General features: G+C 39.1%; 1 protein-coding gene across 3 annotated transcripts in view; it reads right to left on the reverse strand.

The window, feature by feature from the left end:
• Positions 1 to 1,227: 1,227 nt before the first annotated feature.
• Positions 1,228 to 19,601, reverse strand: part of SMC5 (structural maintenance of chromosomes 5) — a 43,366-nt gene continuing 24,992 nt past the window's right edge. The window contains exons 16-24 of one of the 3 annotated variants that reach the window (XM_064735859.1): positions 15,949 to 16,072; positions 14,648 to 14,770; positions 12,434 to 12,511; positions 11,702 to 11,797; positions 11,249 to 11,353; positions 10,867 to 10,986; positions 7,926 to 8,105; positions 7,741 to 7,836; positions 4,296 to 5,033 (exon numbers count right to left, since the gene is read on the reverse strand). In XM_064735859.1, coding sequence (XP_064591929.1) covers positions 4,899 to 5,033; positions 7,741 to 7,836; positions 7,926 to 8,105; positions 10,867 to 10,986; positions 11,249 to 11,353; positions 11,702 to 11,797; positions 12,434 to 12,511; positions 14,648 to 14,770; positions 15,949 to 16,072 — 1,057 coding nt within the window. In that variant the 3' untranslated portion in view covers positions 4,296 to 4,898. Of the gene's footprint in view, positions 1,651 to 4,295; positions 5,034 to 7,740; positions 7,837 to 7,925; positions 8,106 to 10,866; positions 10,987 to 11,248; positions 11,354 to 11,701; positions 11,798 to 12,433; positions 12,560 to 14,647; positions 14,771 to 15,948; positions 16,073 to 19,601 lie in introns of those variants that run through there. The other 2 variants (XM_064735858.1, XM_064735860.1) reach the window with 2 other exon arrangements.

Below are 19,601 nucleotides of genomic sequence, written 5' to 3' on the forward strand. Positions count from 1 at the left end.
TCACTGTCTGTTTCGTAATGCCTACTGCCTCTTAGGCCACATAACGCCTGTGTGTCTGCACAGTGAAACACGAGGTACAAAGGAAATGGAATGAATAAACCATAGCACAAATGAGAATCACTGAGTACATAAGGGCAGTTCACCATTACAAGACCCAACAATGCCCTCTTGGGATTCAGAACGCGTGGAGAAATAAACCAAAGGTGAACAGAAAAGTTTTGGACTTTCCCAATGGCTTTTTCTTTCTCTTGTGGCTAATGGTCAGGGACCAGAACGACAGCAGCAGAAGTTTCAGAAGACACAGATGTAAGGTTATATTAGAGCTTCCCAGAAGCACCACATACAGCCATGTGGGCTCTTCTGTTGTTAATGACTGCTTTGGTGACTTTGAACAGTGTTCCCAAGGAGAAAGCACATTTTAAGGGCCTTTGAAAACTCATGCATAATTGCTCTCTCAAAAAATACAAGGGAAAACCACAGTTGTATTACTAGCCTGTGCAATGCTGGTCTGCTTTCCTGAATTGCATGAAATAAGCCAGGCCTCTGCTTTCCTGCATTGCATAAAATAAGCCAGGCCTTATCTAGAAGCTAAACTACACTCAACTCTTACATCTAATAAGCTATATTTCTTAGGCACATCATTTTTAAACAAACACTTCAAGGGGGACAGCCTTACTGTAAATTTATTCAAACCAAAATAAAGGATTCTCCCCAATATAAGCTACTGCGAGGATTTTTAATGAACGTACTGATTTCTGAAATACTGATGCTTAGGGAATTGCCATGCACACTGGCAACTCTACCACTTTAAATATAATAGGCCAAAGTCAGTACATTTTATACAGCAAAGTGCATTTTAAATTCTACAAAAATTCTGACCAGAAAGTCCTTCATGGACAGTACAGCTCAGCTCAGAAGCAAACATAAAGCAGAATCAGATTCTTCACTGCTGGGGCCCACAGAAAACTGTAGTATTAGTGGCTTTTCACCTGAACAGTCCTTTAAGCTTCACCGCAGGACGACAAAGCAAGGCTGGTACTCTTGGTGGTATCTGAGATGTCGCTGCACTCCTTGTACTGATCATCTGCTCTGGATTTGCACCATGTTTGTAATTCCTCAGGGAAATGAACAACATAACCAACAAAACAAGTAAAACCCCACAAAAAACCCCAAGCCACTAAAACAAACAACAAAAAACCTGCAAAACTCAACCATCCAAAAAAACCTTTATTGTCCATGAAAACCTATTACCTGACCCAAGCTGAGGTAAACCACTGTCAATGGATTGCAGTTAAGGTCATGCTGTGTAATGTTCACAGTCTTTGGTTACAAATTGGGAAGGGGGAATTGGACATCTTTCCCCTTTAAATTACATGATCCAGATTCTTTTGAACCGTCCATGTTCATGTTCACATGTCACCTGTGCACTCTTCAGTTCTCAGTTCTTTTCTATGGCTCCTTGGAATATTCTGCCACCATTTTCTGAGTTATCATCCCTTCCCTTCGTCTTGCTTCCTGCAAAATCAACTTTGTCCACCTCTACGCATGGCTTCTTATCCCCAAAGAAGTCTGTCATTCCTTTCCAGCTAACTTGCCATGTTCTCATCACCATGCTTTCCAAAGAGGTCAGTCTGCAAGCAACTTGCTCTTCTATGAATACACAACAAGAGAAAATACTTGTCAAGATCTCATTTAGCTCTGGATGCAGAAATGAAAGTGCAACACCATGTTTTGAGACCAACACACACTGTTGTTGTGGGTTAATCCTGGGCAGCAGCTCAGAGCCACACGCGCACTCTCCCCCTGTGGGATGGGTCAGAGAATCAGAATGGTAAAAGTCAGAAAACTTCTGGGTTGAGATAAAAACAGTTTAATTTGGAAAGCAAAAGCTGTGTGCACAAGTAAGGCAAAACAAGGAAGTCATCCACTACCTCCCATCAACAGACAGGAAGGTGTTCGGCTATTCTCCCAGAAAAGCAGGGCTCCACCACACAGAGCTGTTACTTCAGAAGACATAGCTCCAAACACCCTCCTTCTTCCCCTAGGTTCTACTGCTGAGGACAATGTCACACAGCATGACATAGCCCTTTGGTCAGTTGTCCCACCTGTGCCCTCTCCCAGCTTCTTATAAACTTCTTGTGCTAGCAGGACAGCGCGACAAACAGAAAAGGCAAAAATGCAGTGCAAAGCACTCCCCAGGAGTACCAAAAACACCCCTATGTAAGTAACCAACAGCATTCTAATCACAAACTCAAAACATAACCCCATACAAACTTCTATGAAGAAAATTATCCCAGCCAAAACCAGTACAACTGACAAAAAAACCCCACAGGCCTAGTTGGGGTAACAAATCAGCAGAAGATAGACTGGACAACAGGGGAATTACTTCCAAGAGTAACCAAGGAGCAGATTAGTGGAGAAAAAGCGGAGGAATTTGGTGGAAAGCATGAAGATGGGAATTGGTGTCAGAGGATTACACCACTTGGCAAGAGCTGAGCCACAGGAGAGGCTGATAGGCTGCTCTAGTGCTGATTTTCACCTCTCTTACTTCTGCCTCTACTGTTGCTACTGGTCCTTATTTTTCCATGCTTTCCCTGCTGGCTTTCCACACTGCTACAGTCATGTCTGAAAAGCTTTCAGTGGCTAAAAATGTTGTCCTTCTGCACTCACCTCCCCTCTCCCTACTAGTTCAGCCTTGTCAGTGGCTGAAGTTAGCATCAAAGTAAAACGAGGTTATAACAACTACTAGATCAGCCCCTGCTACAAGAACTGCCCTTCACCCAAGCTACTGCAACACGCAAAGGACACTGTATCAATGAGCCTCCCAGAGGCTCGGCTTTTGGGAAGCCTAGTCTGGGTGCAATGGCATAGAAATGTGCTTTTCAGATGTTTAGGCAGGAGCAGGTGAAGAACGTTTTTTGGAGCAGAGGAGGAGTTAACTCACTTCCACATATCCTTTCTCTCACAAATTATAGTGTACTTAATCGTGGTTTTATTCTTAATTAGCAAGGTATGGAGGGGAAAAGGGCTTCCATTACAAAAAGTTCTAGGAAAAGTAATTTTGGACACTGTGTTTTAGTGCATAACAAGTGAAAATAATAATTCTGGCTCAGTTATTTACAGAGAAGCTAGAGCACCAAGGTTCCCCCTCCCCTGCTTCCCATGCTGTAGCTCTTCTGTCAGACACCTCCCATCAGACACTGTGCCAATCTGTTCTGGTTTAGGAATGGCACTCCCCAATTTTTGCCCCCTCAAGACTCTTCAAACCAGACACCACTCTCTTGTTCAATTTATCCCTCCCCCTGCAGGGGGGGTGTGTGCTGGAGAGAACTGGAGGCACAAAAGGCAAAGATCACAGGCTGAGAGATAAAAACTATTTACTGTAAACAACAATCAGATAGGAAAACAAACAGTAACAGAAAATTTTGAAGACTACTTCTAAAACCAAGAGCTTTCAATACAGTGGACAGACAGACAAGCCTGTAGCCTCAATTATGTCAAAGATACTCTGGTGCCCAAATTAACTCTAGATCACAGCCTGAGTTTCCACACTTTCGTATCTTCTGTTCAGTACATGTGTTGGGACACTAATCATCACAGAAACTGCTCCAGGAGCTCATTTCACAGTCACACAATTCCACTGACTAACACTGGCCTGCAGTAACAACAAAGTACTGCAATGAGGGCTCATCTTTCAAAGGAACAGTTACAATACTTCCTCTTTAATAACTAAAACCTGCCAGATTCCAGCTCTTATTTTGTAGTGGGTTATTTTATTTTGAATGCATGAATATCAAAGCCTGAAATACCAGTTTAACTAGCAAAGTTAATTGCAGGATGCTGTTAAGAAAAACATCCACTGAAAGCAGATACCAAATTGCTGAATCTTACTTATTTAATAGTTAACTTAATAATCAGAACTTTATTTTAGGTCTTCAAGATGCTGTTGTAATATACATTTCCATATGCTTAACATAAATGGCCAACACTCCTATTAAACATTTTTATGGCTTTCCGTTGAAAAGCAATTGACTGTACAGTCACTCCAATGCAGCTGACCCCTTGTAAAATCCTCCTGGGGTTTAAACTTACATGTCAAATCTGCAGCATTATTTTCTCTATCACCCAAAATGTATGAAGTTTTACTTAGAAAAATGAACACACAAGATGTTATATATTGCTTAGTTTTACTTCTGCAAACTCACTAGGCTCACTGTTTCAGGAAGACCTGGAATTCTGTTGGTCTCCTTGCTAAGAGATTTGCAAGAAAACCTTATCATTAGAGCACTACAAAATGAAATGTTACTATATTTATTTGTTAATTTTGAGACAAAGTATTTCCTCAACAATAATATATTCATATAATAATATGAATATATTATATTCCTATTTCAGGTTTATTTTTACAAAACAAACCATTACAAACCACTCTTTTTCTATAGATCACCTGAAGTAATTTTAAGAAATAGCATTTCAATAGGGAAATGGGACAATACCTACATCTGAGGTAAAGCAAAATTATTTACCAAAAGCAAATTCCAATTTTTGGAAAAATATCCCCAACTTCTAGAAAACCAACAGTCACAGAATAAGTCCAGGATAACCTAGAAAAATTACATGCACTTCTGATGTTGCATTAGCTGACAGAATATAAAAAAAAAGGAAATTTTTTATTTACACCTACAATTGAGAAAAGTAGGTTATCTGGAGAAAGTGATCACTATGAAAGACTTGAAAAAGAAAACCATGCATTTCAAATCCATCCATCTGTGTAAGTTATAAGAACCAAAGTTCACAATCATCAATTTTTTTGAGGGTTTTCCTCTTTGACAATTTCTGAATTCTTGAAAGCCAGATGTTTCAATAAAGATATATAAAATACTTCTGTAGAATTAAGATTAAGTCATGCATGAAAGGCGCCGTTGCCGTTTCTTGAAGCGCTTTAGGTTCCATTTGCATGTCTCCAGCATAAAAGGCCCATTGTAGACAAGCAGTACAGTCATCTTGTTATTGTAAGTGAGATTCTGCAGGAGCTGGTGAAAAACACAGAAACAAAAGTCAAAATAGCTAGATGTTCCCCATTATCTAAAAAAGCTGAATAAGATCTATGAAAAACCTGAGATCTCAAAAATATCACTAAACTAGGATTACAACTTGAGAAATGAAGTGTATTTGTTCCAAGAAACCCCCTCAAAGGGACTCACTCTTCAGCCAATTTCCATGCGTGGCTATTCTTATTAGAGGAAAATTTTCATATCTAATCTGCACCTTCTTGCTGCCATCGACCTCATTGCTTTTTTACTGTATCCAGAGAATACCTCCACTCCACTGTGGGCACAGAATAATGTTTTTCCCTTTTTTCCCCAGGGCAGGACAGGTGACAGTAATTGTACCCAAGTAAATCTATGTCTCTTTTTAGCCTTGTCCTTCTCTGAGCTAAGCAATTTCCATTAGTGGAAACTCAGAATGATCAAAAAAATTACTTACAAGTTGCACTGCTACGTTCTGGAGTAAGTCCAGCGCCTGTACTACTTTTCTGAAGTGTAACAGCCAAAGCTGGATACTTACGATAATCCAGACTGTGCCAAACACAAGCCTAGCAGACAAAGATGTCATGCAAACCACAGATTATAAGCAGTGCTCAGGATGACATTGAACAATTTACCTGCAACTAATGCTCAACTTGTCACTTCCCTCTGCCCAGTCATTTAGGCATTACACCAGATGCTGTTGTTGATTTTTCTCACTTAAATACAAATTTTTTGTTTGTCTGTACTGAAATGAATCCTGGTTTTGATAAAATTTACCTAACCTAAGATTATTCAGAATTTCACTTTACAGCGAAAAAAGGATTAACTCCCAACATGGGAGTTATTTTTATGTTTAATAAACAAAATGTTTCACCAGATTTGTATTAAAAATACTAATTTTCAAACCCATTTCTAAGAACATATTCAGTTCATCTACTCACTATGACAGCAGATCACAACTACTCAAAATACAGTATTCCCAATCAACTTTACTGCATAATAAATTATACCACTTCCCTCTGCAGCTTGCTTAAAAATACAACCACAGGAGGTGTCAACACAGTGAAAAACAGGGTTGCAGTTTTTCCTGTATCCACTGGGTACACACATGGAACTTGGCTTGGTTAGACAAACTGTCACACTTTCTAGTAAGTGGTGACACATAGCAGGGGCTCAGGAACTGCAGGTAAGCCATGAAGAGTAGAGTCTGGCTTTTTCAGCCCACCCTGTGCAGCCTTTTTAATGATCCTCTGATGCAGCCCACACAAACACTCTCAATCAAGTCAACCTTTACACAATGTGCTCTCTCACTAACTTTTCTTGTGACAGGCTATTGCAACTTGTCACGTCACCTGCTTATGGAGGAAAGAGGGAAGGAGGCACTTCAGCCACCTCTTCATAACCCTGTCTCTTGTTGCTGAATAATGCTGCAACATAGTCCTCAAGTTCCCTATTACCATGATGCTGACTTTTTTTGGTTTTTTAAAGTTTGGAGATTTTTTAAATTATGCTCTCTCATTTTAATTTTGATCTTTCTGGTTAGCTCTGCAGACTCAAATTTTGCCTGTCTCTATTCTTAGTAATTTGACAACAGACTCAACTTTCACAACAAACTCTGGACCCCAGACAGCAATTTTCTGCAACTCCTTAAATTTGGGAAGCATTAGTTAGTTGAGCTATCTTTCAACATCCAGATCATGCTGTTGTCTCTCTAAGCAGGAGAGTGCATGGAAAATCTGATTCAATAAGAATCACAAGAAGACAAAAGGGAATAGGTAACACAGAGCAACAAAGAAGTAATGTGGTCAGGAAACTACCAAACTGCAGGGCGGTAAACATACTGCAAGATCAGAAGGAACAGCAAGCATTACCTTCCATCTCCTTCCAGTAAGGTAAATGCTATGAGGGGGCCTTACTCAGACCCTTCCATTGCTACTTACTGAAAAAACAGGACATATCAGCCAGATTTTCTAAAACACAGTGTATAAAGCGATACAGGAGTGGTTTAATGAAAACCAGCACACTTACTGACTGCTTGCCTCCCTGGTGTACAAGTAAAATTTACTGCTCCAGTTTGTCTTGGATCAAGCTCAACATAACATTAGTCTCTGTTAACAGCACAGGTGGACAGCCACCTTATTTACCCCTTTCAAGACTTGGCACTGCATCACTGCATGACTAGTAAGTTAACTGCCTTTATTTAAATTTTGACTGAGGAGTACCATTAAACTGGTCACTCTCAGAGCACAGATCTCATCTTTTCTGGGCCTCTAAATCTCACATTAATACAGGAAAATTATTCAAGTAATCATGTGGGACTCCTCTAGTTCTGATGTCAGCAGCACTAGCCTGCTCCTCCTCCAGTGTCCTCATCTGACTTGTCTGGAAGTTAGTTTCTGTTACAGTCTGAATTTTGTGTTAGACAGAGGCATTACCTTTTACAGCCTTTTCCATGGTAACCCTGTCCACTGGTGGCTAACACATGATACTTCCAGTGGGGGCCACAACTCCAGAGCAGGCTTCTGAGATGAGCCTTGGTCTAAGTTGTCTGAATTCTTGCCTGACTGTCCTTAAAATGGAGTATTTGTCCATTAATCCAAATTTCTTAGGTAAAACACAGGTAAGTTATACAGTGTTTATATTGTGTATTATCACACCAAATTCCATTCTCCTACACTTTACACTTCCTATTTAATTTTCTGCCACACACCTTTGGTGTAATGAGGAAGTACTGAGATGTCCTTTTTTTACAAGCAGTTTCCACAACCATTTCAAAAACTCTTCTCTCATTTGTTGGATCCATTCCCTGAAAAGAAAAAAAAAAAAGTCTGTTCTCTCCACTATGTCATAAGCATCTGTACACAGAAAGAGCAATACCACACCATTGATTCTCACCTGATTTATTTCATCAACAATCCTGAAGGGACATCTGTTGAGTTCTTGCAGCGCCATCAGGTATAACATAGTGGAAACAGTTTTCTCACCTCCACTATGATAATACGGAGTCAATTCATGAAGTTCAGTGCTATTGTGGAATTTGACTCTAATGCGAATTCCATACTTCTCATACTCCTCCTGTGAAAGCCAGTACCTTTAAAACTAATTTTCTTTTTATTATAGCTTATTTTACAATGACATGCAAATTACAGGGCATTTAGACAAATGCACAAATGTACAAAACTACTCAGGATCAACTTAAAATCAAGATATTAATTCTGGTTCATCTATATATATTAATCCTATTTCATTTGTTTTCCTTATTATTCTTTTCCTCCATGTCTACTTTTGTTACAGAATTTCCTTTTCATGACCATGATTTATTAATTCCTGTTAAGAAAAGTTTTGATATGCAGTGATAACATCAAGAAGAAAATAAAAATCTTGAGACAGAAAAAGAAGAAAGTAATGCCCCTATAAATCCCATTAATTTAAAAAAAAAAGCCTTAGGATACTATCAATTTGAACAGTAGAGTAATGGTGTGTGTGTAGGCTGTGTACCCATCTGAACCTGTTTAAGTACAAGCAGTTCAAAATCCATCAACCACTGCTGTCCAAATGCAGGACAGCCATTTCCTTTTTATACTTCAATGGGAAAACTACACACAAGGATTCCAGTGCTGGCTTTTCTTTAACAGGAAAGTGAAACTTGGCAGCAGCCTCAGCCAATGATGCAAGGTATCACGATAACAGATGTGACTCAAAAGGACCATAAAATGAAATGCATTCATGCTTAAGATGAAAAAGAAATCTCCAGAGGACTCTCTAGGATTGCTGAAGTTGTGTTCAGTGGCCACTGAGTTCACTTGGTTGGTCAGAGCATGATACTAACAACATCAAGTTGTGAGCTCAATCCCTGTATGGGCCATTTATTTAAGAGCTGGACTTGATGATCCTTCTGAGCCCTTCCAACTGATTTGTTATTCTGTGAGTTGTTCTGACTACAATTTCACATAAGGAGAAATAGACCCCAGAATCTAAGGTCCCTAAGCGCACTGTAATTTCAGATGCATTGGCAAAAGTAGGTTTGAAAAAGTGAAAATAAGGCTAGCAAACCAAATGAAAAAGATTGCTGTGAGACACAGCCACAATGGCATCAGTCAGACCTTGACAACTGCCACACAGTTGTGTATTTTGAATACCCGTTTGTATAACTGAGAGATTTTCCAAAACCTGACAAAAATGATGCTCAAAACTCCTTGTAGTGAATCGAGGAATGTGAATGTTATCATAGCTAGCAGTACTGGCTACTGTGTTACCAAGGGAAGTCAGACTGTTCCCAGAGGAACAGAGGCTTCTGCTAGAACGTTAAGAAAGAACCCAGTGGAAGAGGCCTCTAAGACCAGAGCCCAACCTGTGACTGAACACCAATCTGGGAAACAGACCATGGCACTGAGTGCTCTGTCCAGTCATTCCTTAAGCATCTCCAGGGATGGTGACTCCATCACCTCCCTCCCCAGTACACTCCATGTTTAATCACATTTTCTGTAAAGAAGTTCCTCCTAATGTCCAATTCCTCTTATTATCCAATGGTGACAGCAGGTAGTGTCACCAAGGACATCCACAGACCTCGAGATTCCTATAAGGCAGACTAACAGAGGCTTGAACTTCAGTGTCACAGAAATATCTCTAATAAAAAGTAAGTCAACCTCAAGAGTCTCTCTCTTCTTTTCTACAGGAAAGGCAAAAGATTCTCCTGCAGAGAACACCAAGGAGTGCAAACTTGAGAACAGATTATTCACCCTTCTAGACTGTAGCCACTGATTCCTTGAGGAAAGAAGTGTTACTCACTGGCACAGTACTGCTAGCTAATCTCTTAAAACTATTTGTGATATCTTTGCTATAGAAAAGCAAGACCTTCCAAAGAAGAGATTCAGAAAGGCACTCCACACGCCTTTTGCTTTTAAACAGCTTTACTGTTCCTTCTGTGTTCTCTCTTTCAACCTACTTTTATCCAAAACAGAGTTTTTGTGTAATACAGATCTGTCGAGGTAACTGTCAAAAGACCTGAAAAGTCTGTGTTTTAATGCTCTATTTTTTCATATTACTATTCTACAGGTAAACATTTTTATGTAGTTCATATAAAGAGCCTTACCAGTCACTCTTCTGCCCTAAGTAATAACTACCACTGTTATTTTAAGAAAAGCTGCTTGAGTAAATTATAACAAAAAAAAAAAGTCAGAAAAAAATTGTGTTAAATTTCACTACTGTGCAGTCTATGTGTTAACATATGAGAATCTTGACATCATCATTTCAGTGATCAATTTAAAACGAACTACCAAATTTCCCTCTCCAGTTCACTGCACTGAATACCTCTCCCCAGGTTCTACTGATGCTTTAAACTCTTCACCAGAGGTAAACCCTACCTATAAAAGTTACAGAGAAGGCAACAGGATGGGCCAAATGACAGCTGCTTTCAGAACACATAACTGCCCTCAGACTCCGGCAGTGACTACATGTAGAAGCAAATAAATTCAATGCCTAATAACAGAATATTTAGATGATAATAAAGGACAAAAGTTGGCTGAAAATTCAGAATTAAATAATGAGCTTAATAAATCTGAGTAACAGCTAAGTAAATACAGTGTTTCTAACCAAGCTTTGTAAGTTGCAGGCCGATTTCAAAAGCGAGAAGGTGAAGTCCTAGTCATTTGGATAAAGACTCACTTGCCTTCAATCAGACTGATAAGTCTGTTCTAGTACACTGAAAGTGTTGAGTAAAAGTTCAGTGCTTTTAAAAAAAACATATCCACAGGACATGTTGGTTTTTTTCTCTAGCAATATATGATCAAAACATTATGCAAGAAAATATGCATGTTATATGAAAAATCAATCATACCTCATTTTCCTTATGAAGATCAATTTCACCAACACACTGCATAGAACTAAAGAACTTACTGAACTTTTCATTAATTTGTTCAATCATCACTTTCAAGAGGTTTATCCATTTTTCTTTGACCTAAAAACAGATATATCCATGTAAAATCAATTTAAGGCCTGAATTTTCCCTTGGAGATAGCATTTACACTGAAAAAACCATCGTAATTAGGGAAGTTAGCATCTCCATTTACACTCAAAACAATCTGTAATGTTACCATTTACTTCTGTCCTTACACTCTTACAAGAACATAGAATTATAATGTTACCATTTATTTCTGTCCTTACACTCTTACAAGAACATAGAATTATAATAATGAAAAAGTAGTAACTTGAGCTATTACCTGTGAAATGTTTTGCTTATAGTTATTCAACTCATTTCTCTTTTCCTCTAGATACTCTGTTAACTGCTGTATTTCTTGTGTTTGCTTATTGTATTCTTCAACAACCTGCCAGAACAAAAAGCAAGCAGTCAGCAAAATATTTGCTAATTGTAACTCTGACTGTAAAAATAACACACTGCATCAATACTGCTCAAACATAACTGCAGACTACTGCACTGCACACTAAACAAAACAGATTTCTGATTTTAAGCAAGGAAACAGTACAGCTTGGTTTCTCTCAGATTATTGCAACATCTTTTTTTTTAAAGAACCTACTTTAAATCAGAGTAGATGCAGAATCTGGCATTTACAGCACATTGTTCATACTGTCTAGCTTATTATACTGAAAGATCTAGCAGAAAGTGGGAAACAAGTACAATGTGGGTAGACAGGGAGGGAAAGCAATGAACATACCGAACTACTGAGGCCTGTGAAACAGGAAGCCCTGGTTTTCTCTTCATTCAGAAAAGCATCAATTTCCTCCAATGTGTCTGGAAGAGTCTGAAAAGCCTACAAGACAAAGGATTGCACATGTTACAAAGCAATACTAATGAAGGGCTCAAGTTTTCTTAAGAAAAAAAAAAAACAACTGGATAAACCATAAACTATTTTGTTACTTTTAATCAGGGTGTCAGATACTCAAGATTTAACATAGCAAGATTCCCCCACTAACTATTCTGGACCGAGAAAGAAGGTTGGAAGGTTACATAATTAAGATACATTATCAGTTGCTCTTCAGTCGCCTAAAGTGTGCAGGCACAGATACTCTGAGATTCAGTGTAAGACATGGACTATGCTAGATAAGTCATGCAAATGAATACTCCTGAGAGGCTGGGTTCAGAACTCAGTTCTTTGATGTTGCTCCATTAGAGCAGGAAGGTAGAAAAATATGGCCTCTCTTTATTTCTGTGAACACAAGACTCTGGATTTCAATTGAAGTCACAGGTCTAAATTTCTCTCCCCTGTGCACAAAACAAAGTAGTAGTCAAAGGGTATTTCAGCACTATTGCAAAGGTGGTTTAAAAGGCTAATGAGAGTAACAGAAGTACACATAATCCTTTACTAGGAGCCTTCTAGCAAAAAAAAATACATTGCAGGAGAAGTCAGAAATTCAAGAGATGCATGAAATTTTCTTTTTGTACATACAACTTTAAATTCTTCTGGAAAATCTTGATCTGGACGCAATCTGCAGATGTGTTGAGCCCGTTCCAACAGTTCCCTGCACTTGTCATAAAGATATTGCCTCTTATTATCCAGTTCATGAAAACGTTGCTGTTAGAAATATTAAAAGATATTTTTAAAAATCACCACTATCTTTTTTTTTTTTAAGTATTGTTGTGGATTTCCAGAGCTAACTCTAGTGCACTAGCAATAAACAACATCTGAAACAGAAAAAGTAGGTGAAACCAGACTATTAAAATATCAAAACAATTTGCTTCAACTAACCAAAACTCATTATACATCTCCGCTCATCAAGTCAACAGATACAAGGCAAACGGATCAAAACCAAGTTCTTCAGAAATAGCTAAATTTCTTTTCTTTCAGCTTAATAAGTGTGCCTGTAGATTCAAGAGTTATCTTCCCAAGTTTTACTGTTGTGTACTTCAGCTAAATATAGGAGCCCTCCAGTGGTGGAAAAAATTCAGTTTTCATTTGAAATCACACAGCTAGAGAAATACTTGTTTCACAGATTTAAAAATAGGGCATAGACATTGACAGTCACTCACATTACTTTCTGTAACTGTAACTGATTGTTATTTACTAAATACAACATAAGTGGTAATAATGGGTATGATCATTTGTGATCATCTCACACAAGTTAGTTACCTGTTCTCAGCAACTATAAACTCAAAAAAACCCTGTTCTTCCCTCCCTCTCCACTAAGCACTACACAAAAGATCTTTGCATTATAGATAAGCATTTCACAATCTCCACAAACAAACTGTAAAAATATTTTTCTATACTGAGTTGGTGCTTTCAGAAAGGTTGGAAAACTTTTAGAAGAGGCCTTTTCTAGATCATCTCTTCTACTTCATGAAGTCCATTGCAGAGGAGGGTTGCAAGGACTGGCATCAGAGCTGTACAGATAAAACAGTAAAGGGAGGACATCCCCCCTCTTCTTTCCAGCCAAGATTTCACGTTATACTGAATTAGCATAAATGGTATTGTACAGTACAATAGTTACCTTCCACTGGATATCCGCATATGCCCTGTAATAGTTTTTTGGATCCCACAAATTTAAAAGTCAAATGGCTTCATCTGAAATATTCTGACATGATAATGAAGGCAAAAGATCCTGTGAGAGTCACCCATACTTTTTTCCTACAAGAAGCGTAAATTTTATGTATTTGATCATTTTCAGAGCCCAAATCAATTCTGAATCAACTGAAGTGGGGAATATCAATTCTCAATTGTATAAAGAGCTCCCACTTGAAGGGAGGTCTGCAGAGCTGCATGAAACAAGAGTTCAAGTTGATCTGTAGGCACTTAAAATCTGAAACAGATTCAATATTCAACAGATTGAATATGCCTGATCCAAATTATGGTAAGTAAAATTCTTCAGTGAAAAGGAAAATATACAGTTGGCAGGAGAAACTTCAGTATGTGACAGAAAAACTAGAAAGCAACAGATATTTGATGTTAATATCAAGCATGTACTAATAAATGCACTGACAATTCAGCAAGTCAATTTTCAATTTTCACTCAACTTTGCCAGTTTACTGTCAATGCCCACATACAAAATACAATTTAGACAAATATAAATACACAAGCTTTGATTCCTTATTTCTTCTATATATTAGAAAGTATGTGGCAATGTTCCTGTTGGTTTCTTGAGGGGGCCCCAATGGGACTCCACTTTACTCACATGCCATTCACTAGGAAGTAGGCAATTTTTAAGAATTATCAGAATGTTACAAATCACAAATCCTGTCTACCAATCTGACCAGATATCTAACTATGTACCAGCCCAAGCTTCTCCCTAAATGATGAAGATGTGTGCAGAGACAACTAGAAACATTACATGAGTTTCCCAGCAACAATACACATTACTGACATGATGTTCATGGCTTTGTTATACAAAGAAGAGTTTACACATTTCTTACTACAATAAAAGGATCCAGGATAAGATGACTAAGTGGCACATTTTCACAGCAGCTTAGCTGTCTTAACTGAGGATGGCAAAGCTAGTATTCTGCTTTAAATGAAGAGGCTGAAGTCAAAGCACAGAAATCAAGGCTAAATATTTAGCATTACTAACAGCCATTTCTAAACAAAGAGAAACATCCTTTTCAACAACATAAAGGCTTCCCAATGAGACATTTTCATAGTAGATATCCCAATATCCATAAATACTGTTACCTGTGCAGCTCTTAGCTGTACAGTTCCTGCCTTGTGCTCTGATTGTAGTCTGTTCTTCTTAGCAGTCACTCTGGTCATCTGACAAGCTAGATCTACTTTGATGACGTTCAATGGTATGATCCTCTACACACAGGAAAAGAAAGTAGGTTTTTTTCACCAGATTCAAAACTGATATAATAATCACTACTTTAGAAAATACCCATCCTTTTAGTCATAGCATACAATTTCACACTGTGCTCAGGTCATCAATACTGTTGTCAAATTCAATGAAAAGTGGAGACCCAAGTTCTTAAAGAGGTACAGTCCACATGTACTTTTAAGTATGTACAGATACATATATAATTTCCACCAAATAGATATAAATACACATATGTAGATACATATACATGTCTACTTTCAACCCACAATTTTACATCAACCCTCCCTCGCCCCATTCTCTTTACCTTCTCACTATATACTACCATGCGAAATGTAAGAGCTAAGGCCATCTCAATGTTACTCAGAGAGAATAATCCAACAGGTGGATATCAGTGGACATCATATGCCACACAGGGAGGGAAAAGGTCAAAAATAAACACAAAAGACATACACATCTTGTAATGACATTGCAGTTGACTGACAAGTTGCACAGAAACCCTTATATCTCATGTCTTAATTGGAACAGCACATGACAACTAAACAAGGCTGTGTTTGGGCAGTTACATAACAGACTTTAATGATCACTAGAACCTGGTTTCATGACATTTACATTAAAACGTTTGGGCTTTTTTCAAACAAGTCAGCCTCAGCAACAGTCCAGAGGCTTCAAAACCATCAACTCATTGTTTACTGTCTAAAGGGTAGCTACAATTAGGCCATTGAAAGCAACTGTTTATCATGTCTTTATGATCAGCACATAAATACAAATTAATCCTCTCCCTTAACGGATGGGAAAAAGGTTTCTACTGTAGACCTAGGGGATCTACAAGATGAAATTTTGAGGGTCCTAACATCTGACTACAGTGGTGAGCTAAGGTTCTTCATTATTTGTCATTTTAACACAAAATTTCTACAGTATGAAGTTGGGCAGAGGAAAAAGTTTGTTCATTTACAATTCTCTTAAGCAATTTCAAAATAATTATCAGAAATACAGACTTAAAAAAAATTAGGCGATGAAAAATGGAAAAAGTTAATATTATTCAATAATTAGGAAAGCTAGCTTAAAAACACTGACAGTAACAAATGTTGGAGGCTTCCCACTTAAATTACAAGAACTGGACTCTTCACAAAAGCGGAACACATACCAAGTTAAAAATACATACCTTCATGAGATGCATCAGTTCAGTAACAAGTTCTGCTTTCTGTTTATTTATTTCTTTGATTTTTACATCTGCCAGCTGAAATTCCATCTCTAGGTCAATAGCATCTTGTTCCAGCTGTCTTAAACTATGGGAGGAATCAATATTTGATTCATCGTCATTAAAAATAAATCATACTAAAAACACAAACATTCCTACACTTGATGACATACCAATAATTTATAATCATAAACATTCCAAACATACTGGAGGCATTCCCAGTCTATGCACTTTAAATCAAAGAAATACAACAGACAAAACAAGTAGCAGTTAAAGAAATTCCACTTTTGGCCACTAACAGCACCATTGTGCAAGCACAGTCCTTTACTTCTGTAAATTTCAAAACAGAGAAAAAGAAAATCAGTGTAAGGAATGAACTTTTCTTCTTCTAAGATCTCTTTGTAACAATACAACACAGGTGAGTTAAGGAAGTTTACTTAATTCTTGTTACATAGTCTAGCCAAAAAATAACTATATCCTCGTCTCAGTGAAGAAAAACAGAGTTTTCACTTGTTATAGAGCTTTGGAACATGGAAGAGGAACCATGATATTTAGTGAGCTGCAAAGCATTTGGAGATTTTTCAAAACTGCTGAACAGGCCAAGAGGATGATACAGGAAACTACAAACTGGTCATTCTCACTTCGATCCCTGAGAAAACAGTAAAACAAGTTCCTTCAGGAAGCAATTCTAGGGGCATAATGGAGAAGGTGATCATGGAGATTCATCAAGCATTTACAAAGGGCATGCCATACCTCATGAATCAACTGTAAAATAATGGGGTGACGGAGACCAAGCCGTTGCTACTTACGTCAATTTTAGCTTCCTGTTAGGGTACCCGACAGAAGCTCACCTCCACACATATAAAAGAGACTACGGAAGCTGCCAGAAGTCCAAATAATACCCTGCATCTTGGCTACACCCAGGCCTACCACATGAGCCATGAGCCCATGAAATGCCCATCTGCACAAGCTCAGAGGAGCACAGGGCCATGGGAGCAGATGAGACTGCAAATTCAGGACTCAGAGAAAGGGACACCCTGTCCCAGGACAGTCTCAATACCAGTGTCCAGGTGTGAAACCAATCAAACTAGTCAACACCCAAGGCCCCCTTTGGACTGAGGAGGGTTGCCTTCTTGCACCACAACTGAATCACAGAATTGGTTGGGCTGGAAAAGACCTTAAGATCATTTAGTCCAAACACCAACCTAACACTGCCAGATTCTTCACGAAACTATGTTAGTCCAAACACCAACCTAACACTGCCAGATTCTTCATGAAACTATGTCCCTAAGAACCACACCTACAGGTCATGTTACAAACCAAAAAAGTAACTGAAATAAACCAAAACTCCAGTCTTCCAGGCAATGATACAGCTCTCATGTAATTTCAGGCTCTGAAATGCAAAAGTAGTATCTGAAAATACTACTTACATGTCAAGTAAGTCTACAGGGGTATCACACAGAAAATGAGTGAACACATGCCTGTCTGTGACTCCAACAGCAGTCCCCTACCTTAATTTAAGTGGTGGCACAACCTCTGGCAACAGCTCTCCAGGCAAAGAGACAGTCACACCACCATTCCAGCTTCTTTCCTCTTTAAGAAACCACTTATTCTCCACTGATTGCAGTTCATCTGGAAACCCTGTGGTTTTGTGGCTCTTTCACATTTTAATGGGCATTTCTGTTTGCATTAGCAGTACTGAGAATGCACCAAACATGCCACAGTGTATTTGTGGGATACTGAGTAACTCAAATTTGTCACCGTGGCTGAGCAGCCTCACTGCTGGCCAAGTCCTGTGAAGGTTCACCAGGGTTACCAATTGTTCACTGAAGCTCATGAACACATGGATATCTTTTTGAAGCAGCAGTGTGTAAAAATTATATAGAGGAGACAAAATGGTGTTCCTATTTATGATATAGAAGATATCTAAATAAAAAAGTAATTATGTAACATAAGGAGACGTCTTGTTTCTGACAATTTTGCTGTTATCTCAGTAGAGAGTGCCCTGAATCTTTGTTCCTAAAGGCCAAGTCCTCCAGCTTCACTAGTCATCAATTCAGTGTCAAAAGAAACCTCAGTCTGTAGAGGGTAACATTACTCTCCCTGACTGAAGAGTCCTTCAACCTCTGCAGTCAAAAAGCTGCTATCAGCTGCTGTCACTGACACTCCTCCCAAGCTGTTCAGCCCCCAGCCCAGTCCTCTGCATCTCCTGTAGAACAGCATAGTGCTGGACATTGTGTTATACAATAAACATTATGGGATCCAGCAGAAAAGCACAGGACTCTTACTATTACATATTTAGGAGGGCAAAAAATGTGAGGAAAGGGAGGAACTAGGTAAGTTGGAGAATAACACATATAGAAAAACAGAGGAATATGAGGATAAGAGGGACAATTAGATGTAAATAGTGGGCTGGTTGCTACCCTTGTCCAGCCATACCCAAGTGGCACATTCACTTTTTACTCAACTCTATTCATCCCTCTTTTCTTGCTTTCTACTCAGGCACTCACATGTCTGGAAGTCTAAGTGCAAGCAATTGTAGTCAAATCACAAGTCAGAGGGAGAAACCTGCTTGTCTGTGATGGCTGCGCCTGGCTGGAGAGACCAGAGCAAGTGTACCATGGGATGATGTGATTGTCCTTGCTGCCAGCACCATGGTACAAGTGTGCAAGAGAGTGTTTGATCCCTAATAAAGACCAAAGCACACTAGACAGTAAGTGGCGCAGGAGCCAAGACAGTAAGCGAGTCACTAAGAGTGACACCACAGGAAGAAATGGCTACTGGAGGATCAGCCTGGCTGACACAGACTGCTGCCGCATGCATGTGCTTACAGGTAAGATGACAGGAATACTGGCTATGGGGAGCAAATTGGGGGAGTTGTGGCTACCTCTGTATCTCTGAGACAAAGGCCACAGAATGAGTACTGGAAACTAGGGAGTCACAGCCAGTTTGGCATGCAGGCACACATAGGCGAGGGAGGCAGTCTCTACAGGCCAACAGAAGCAGGGCTACAGCCTCAGGGGTTTGCATTTCCAGGTACAAGTAGTTCAGGAGACTGAGGTCTAGGGGTACTGACTGTGAAGATTCAGAGTGTCTGGAACCAGCTGCCAACGGGATCCACATTGCCCACAGATATGCACAGACAATGCACCTGTGCATATCTATGGGTAATCTCATGTTGCTCAGACACAGTACAAACATGAGCCAAACACCAGTGGCTCTGTATGACCACTATGCAGTGTGTAAATACATACACATAAGCTGTTCAGATGTGTTCTGTTGTGTGTCTAGTGGGAAGTCAGGCTTAGCCCCACTACTGGATTCATGCGGGAGGAGCATTAACCTGCGTAAGCTTCATCTTCCTCTCAGTTTGCTGGATCCTGACGAATTTCTCTCATTTTTTGAGTGCTGTGTCCCACCCCACTCATGCATTTGAATTTCAAGACCACAGTCTGGATTAATTGAAGACTAAATAGGTAAAAAAATGTGGTTCAATGGCGACTCTTGGTTTGTTTTCTCTTGTCCAGAAGTCAGTACCAAGGATTATGTTCCGGATCCTATCCTGTTTAGGACTCCTTCACTGGCACATGGAAAAGCAAAGAGAGGGCCCTGCTGAT

Source organism: Zonotrichia leucophrys, chromosome Z, assembly GCF_028769735.1.
Source record: "Zonotrichia leucophrys gambelii isolate GWCS_2022_RI chromosome Z, RI_Zleu_2.0, whole genome shotgun sequence".
In the NCBI taxonomy this organism is placed as follows: Eukaryota; Metazoa; Chordata; class Aves; order Passeriformes; family Passerellidae; genus Zonotrichia; species Zonotrichia leucophrys.